Here is a 6000-nt window from a genome sequence, read left to right as displayed (position 1 = left end):
TGGAGCTCTAATTTATGTGTAATACAAAAAATTATGTTTATTATTATAATTAAATCATATTTATAACACGGATTACATTGTGTTCAGTAATGATTCCTGTGCTGAATAATAAATTAATCACGAAATATATAAAAATATTAAATGTTTATTTTATTAGTGCACTACAGCGACACCGCTGGCCACATTGCGCTACTGCAGTATATTGGGACATGACTGGGTCACATGGCGCGTTGTGTTCAAGGGCAAAAACAAGCCCCGCCTTCGCCTGCGTTGATTGGCTGGTTCTTAGAATGGTGGGATTTGATTGGCTGAGAGGCGCCATGCGTTGGTAAAGCCCTCAGAAGGGGAAGAGCAGGGAAGCGGTGCTGGTGAGGAAAGCGTGTTCCACTCAGAGCGGCGCAGTTCTGTGTGTTATTCTCTTTATATTAAACCTCTGTGTTTATGCTGCTGTTTAGAGGTTTGAGTAGATAATTAGCTTTAATATGAAGGCCTGCTCTTACTGAGAAACACAGCATTACTGTTATATTAGTTATTTAGCTGATTAGCTTAGCTTGCTGTACTGTATGGGCAGAGCACTGTAAACCAAAATACAGGGTTCATATTCATATTTAAACTGATAATAACACTGTATTATCAATATTTACCTAAAGCCTGTGTATGATAGTTATTACAGAGACATATTACTGTTGTCAGACTGAAATAGAAAAGTGTAATTTATGGTAAAATCACTGTTTTTAGCCTTATGTTATTTCTATATGTGTAATTCTTACTTCTGGCCACTAGATGTCGCGAATGACCGTGTTATCGAAATTCATTCGGTTTAATTGGCTTTAGAGAGTTTAAATCCATTATATAATAAAGAGATTACACTCTCCTAAAATAATAATAAAATACGTTTTTCAGGAAATACATAAAAATATATTATAATTGTTATGACTTTTTACCAGACTTATACTAGTGCATCTCAAAAAATTAGAATATCATTTAAAAAAAGTTAATTTATTTCAGTAATTCAGTTCAAAATGTGAAACTCGTATATTATAGATGTATTACACACAGAGTGATCTATTTAAGTGTTTATTTCTTTTATTGTTGATGATTATGGCTTTCAGCCAATGAAAACTCAAAATTCAGTGTTTTAAAAAATGTGAATATTATAAAAGACCGACTGGTACTTTTGGCAGTGTGGGCAGAGTGTCCTGCTGGAAAATGAAATCCGCAACTCTATAAAAGTTGTCAGCAGAGGGAAGCATGATGTGCTGTTAGATTTTGCGTGAAAACACTCCACTGACTTTAGACTTGATATAACACACAGGAATGAAGTAGCCAATATGGCCATAAAATAATCTAACTATTTTTTTTTAGGGTATTTTTGGTGGTGTGGTAAAAATTTATTGATTTCAGTATTCATAATCCTATTCTGGTGCAAATAAAGTTTTTTGTTGTATAGCAGTTTTAAACATTCAGTAAAACAGATTTCTACTATAATCATTATTAGTGTATTTATGGGATGAATTGAATAGAAGAGTAAATTGTAGTGTTTTTTTTTAAGACTCTGTATGCACTGGCCAACAGTAGAAGCTGCTAACCTCTGCACTTGTCACTTCTGCCTCTGACAGTATACGTGACAAGTTCACCCAGAGGGGAAAAAGAGACCAGCCGTCCGTCTCATATATACATACACAGCATATGTGCACTCTGTGTGTGTGTGTTTGTGTGTGTTTGTGTGTGTTTGTGTCAGGGGAGCGAACAAAAACAGAAAAGGATGGTAAAAAAAAAACAGTAAACTGATAAATGTAAGAGGGTTTTGAGGCACTGCTGTCCAAAGTTTGGAGTCACTAGGAATATTTTATAGCGTCACTTATTTACAGCAATAATAATGAACACATTAAGATTAAAAAGGACTCTCTGGAGCAGATACACATGAACCTATTGGCAGCATGCCTAATGCCAGACATCTGATTAATGCACATGTTTTTCTTATTTTATAATCTTATATCTAATCATTTTCTGACCTGCAGGTTTTTACTTAATCCTAAAGCCCTGTATTTGAGTTCATACTTCAAATACTTATAATACTATATTATACTACAAATACTATATTATATGAAGTTTATCATATGAAGTGGTTTTAAGCAGCCAGACAAAGATGTCTGCATGTGTGGTTCTTAGTAAAAGGAATATGAACTATATTTCACATTTATTGTTAAAAAGTGAGTCTGATTCAGTGAAAGGACACCCTGGATAATGTCCAGATAAGGTTCTTCAAATTAGCACCTTAATATAGCGAAATAACTCCTCCTGTAAAGTATCATGGTCTTATTGGAATAGGTAAACAGATGGATCTTTGCTGTTCTTGTTAAAGGTGATGGCAGCGTCGGGGAAAGTGGCATTTGTTCGGCTGCCTCCTCTTCCCACCATCGGAGAAATCATAAAGCTATACAACCTGAGAGCAGAGAAGCAACTGTCCCAGAACTTCCTGCTGGACCTGAGACTCACAGGTGAGACAAAACCTGAGTATGGAACCCACAACCCTGTCATCAGTGGCCCAGTGCTCTGAACCACCACTGCCAGTAACTCTCTGTACTGTCCAGTAAAGACTTTATACTGGATTTTGGGATATTGCTGTGAGGATCTGATTCCATTCAGCAACAAGACCATTCGTGAGGTCATGACATTGTATGATCAACACCCCACCTCATTGTCTAATCCCCAACTCAGAAATCCCAAACATATTGGATGAAGAACCATTTCAGCCATAATTTCAGAAAACTTAGCTCCACTTAAGACTTTCACATTGCCAGCGGTATGTCACATTGCTTTCTGTTCTGCTCGACGCTGGTCTAAACACATCATTTTTTTTGTAAAACAGATCTGTACAATTATTAGAAAGCATCACAGTAAATGCCTTCATTATCACAATATGGATTTTGTTTTTATTATTTCAAAAATAATAACAATATTATTGTATCCTCAAATCAGTCGTTATGTGATTTCTGCTTTTCTGTCTCAGATAAGATAATCCGGCAGGCGGGGAATCTGAGGAATGCCCGTGTGTGTGAGGTGGGTCCTGGACCCGGGGGTCTCACCAGATCCATCCTGAACGCCGGAGCAGCTGATGTTCTGGTTGTGGAGAAGGACAAACGCTTCATACCGGGATTAGAGGTATGCAGATTAACATACACAGACATTTCTTTTAGAATTATTTTAGGAGTGTTATTGTGCTTCATAAGTTTCTTATTAAAAAAAAAGGTCAAAGCTCAAATCCTCTCTAACCAACTGTTTTTATGGTAATAAAAAAGCCATTCAGCTGTAAAAGTTCGGAGCATTCCTGTTATTTCTGAGCTTGTGTTGGATGTGTAAAAGCATGTGTGTGTTCCTGTGTGTCTCGCTTTTGAACAGCTCTTATCTGAGGCGGCCCCAGGCAGGGTCAGGATAGTTCATGGTGATATTCTCACATACAGAATGGATCAAGGCTTCCCTGCCCACATAGCCAAGAAATGGGAAGATGGTAAGAGAGATTTCATTTACAGTGGAACGGATTTTTCTGCATGAATGTCAAAGTAAGGACATTTATCACAGCAGTGTAGACAACTGCATTAAAACTGCATTAAACTATCAACATCTTTAGCAGGGCTGTGTATTGGGAAGAACTTGGCGATATGATGCATATCACAATACCCCCTGTTATGATTTGATTTCAGTAATGTAAGCTAGACAATATACAGTTGCAAGAAAAAGCATGTGAACCCTTTGGGATTATACTTGGATTTCTGCATAAATTAATCATTAAATGTGTTCTGATCTTCATCTAAGCTACAACAATAGACAAACACAGTCTGCTTAAAGTAATACCACACAAAAATTATATGTTTGCATGTTTTTATTGAAGACAGCATGTTAAAATTCACAGTGAGGGGAAAAAGTATGTGAACCTTTGGATTTAATAACTGGTTGATCCTTCTTTGGCAGCAAAAACCTCAATCATTCCTCTTCACTAAATTGTTTCATTTCAGCTATAATATTCTTGGGATATCTGGTGTGAATCTCTCTCTTGAGGTCTTGATGCCACAGCATCTCCATTGGGTTCAGGAGGTCAGGACTCTCCAGACGGTGTATTTTCTTCTGTTGAATTCATTCGGTTGTTGATTTATATCCATGTTTTGGGTCGTTGTCCTGTTGCATCATCCATCCTCTGTGCTCTGAGCTTCAGTTGGTGGAAAGATGGTCTTAAGTTTTCCTGCAAAATGTCTTGGTTAACTTGGAAATTCATTTTTCTGTTGATGATGGCAATCCATCCAGGCCCTGAGGCAGCAAAGCAAAGCAGCCCCAAACCATGATGCCTCCTCCACCACGTTTCACAGTTGGGCTGAGGTTTTGATGATGTGTGCTGTGCCTTTTTCTCCACACATATCGTTGTGTGTTCTTTCCAAACAACTCAATTTTGATTTCCTCTGTCCACAGTATATTTAGCCAGTAGTGCAGTAGTAGAACATCCAGGTGCTCTATTGCAAACTTCAAACATGCAGCAATGTTTTTTTTTTTTTTGGACAGCAGTGGCTTCCTCTGTGCTGTCCTCTCATGAACTCAATTCTTGTTTAATGTTTTTCTTATTGTAGATTTATTAACAGAAATGTTAGCATGTGCCAGAGATTTCTGTAAATCTTCAGCTGACACTCTAGGATTCTTCCTCACCTCATTGATCATTCTGCGCTGTGCTCTTGCAGTCATCTTTACAGGACTTTGCCACGCCTAGAGAGAGTAGATGTAACATTGTTGAACTTTCTTCATTTGTAGACCGTCTGTCTAACCGTGGACACACAAACATTAAGGCTTTTAGAGATACTTTTTTGGTAACCCTTTCCAGCTTCATGCAAGTCAACAGTTCTTGAACGCAGGTCTTCTGAGAGTTCTTTTTGTGCGAGACACGATTCACATCAAGCAATCAAGCTTCTTAAGAACAGCAAACTCAAAAGTGGTGTGTGTTTTTTATAGGGCAGGGCAGCTTTAACCAACACATCCAATCTCATCACATCCTGGCTTCAATTAGCTCTTAGAAAAGTCATTAGCCTAGAGTTTCACTTACTTTTTCTCGCCTCACTGTGAATGTTAACATGTTGTAATCAATAAAAACATGTGTGGTATTAGTTTAATCAGACTGTGTTTGTCTATTGTTGTGACTTAGATGAAGATCAGAACACATTTAATGACCAATTCATGCAGAAATCCAAATAATCCCAAAGGGTTTACATACTTTTTCTTGCAACTGTGTGTGTGTATATATATATATATATATATATATATATATATATATTAAATATATATAAAATTGCATGTATTGCATCACCGATTCTCACACAGACCTAATGTGAATGTGCAAGTATTCGTATTAAAGATGGTGTATGATATTGTATAATAATGTATTTTGTGTTTAATCAGATCCTCCTGATCTGCACATCATTGGGAACCTCCCCTTCAGCGTCTCCACTCCTCTGATCATCAAGTGGCTGGAGCAGATGGCCAACAGGAGCGGGCCGTTCGCATTCGGACGCACCAGACTCACCCTCACCTTCCAGAAGGAAATAGCGGAGGTGAGTGAGAACAGCAGGGTCCTGCATTATCTGCATCTCTTTAAGAGGACACGTCTGGTCAGACCTCCTGCTCACCTTCACTTACTTTGCAATTTAAATTTTCTCCTTGTTTCTTTTAGGAGAAAAAATGCTTTTCTCAACAAAACAGGTTTATAGTTATCCTTTGGGTACATTTATCTTCAGGCCTTAGCATTAGCTTTGTGTGTATCAACATTAGGGATGCAAATTATCGATTAATTCATTAATCATTAGTTGACTGGTCTTATCGATCGACTTTCGATTAATTGATAAGCGACGTTTTTCACCTGAATTTCAGTGTTTCAATAGGGCCTTTAGAAATACCAGCTAAATAGTTAAAACACTGAGTTCAAAAAGTATATATTATATTATGATAATTATGTTGTATTAT

General features: G+C 37.4%; 1 protein-coding gene across 2 annotated transcripts in view; it reads left to right on the top strand.

Annotated features, from left to right (window-relative positions):
• The first annotated feature begins 298 nt into the window (after positions 1 to 298).
• Positions 299 to 6000, top strand: part of tfb1m (transcription factor B1, mitochondrial) — a 53335-nt gene continuing 47633 nt past the window's right edge. The window contains exons 1-5 of one of the 2 annotated variants that reach the window (XM_022673207.2): positions 299 to 368; positions 2366 to 2501; positions 3014 to 3165; positions 3403 to 3511; positions 5440 to 5591. In XM_022673207.2, the coding sequence (XP_022528928.2) occupies positions 2369 to 2501; positions 3014 to 3165; positions 3403 to 3511; positions 5440 to 5591 (546 nt within the window). In that variant the 5' untranslated portion in view covers positions 299 to 368; positions 2366 to 2368. Of the gene's footprint in view, positions 407 to 2365; positions 2502 to 3013; positions 3166 to 3402; positions 3512 to 5439; positions 5592 to 6000 lie in introns of both variants that reach the window. The other variant, XM_022673206.2, reaches the window with a different exon arrangement.

The sequence above is a fragment of the Astyanax mexicanus genome, chromosome 14 (genome assembly GCF_023375975.1).
Source record: "Astyanax mexicanus isolate ESR-SI-001 chromosome 14, AstMex3_surface, whole genome shotgun sequence".
Classification (NCBI taxonomy): Eukaryota; Metazoa; Chordata; class Actinopteri; order Characiformes; family Acestrorhamphidae; genus Astyanax; species Astyanax mexicanus.
This window is presented reverse-complemented; position numbering and strand designations above follow the sequence as displayed.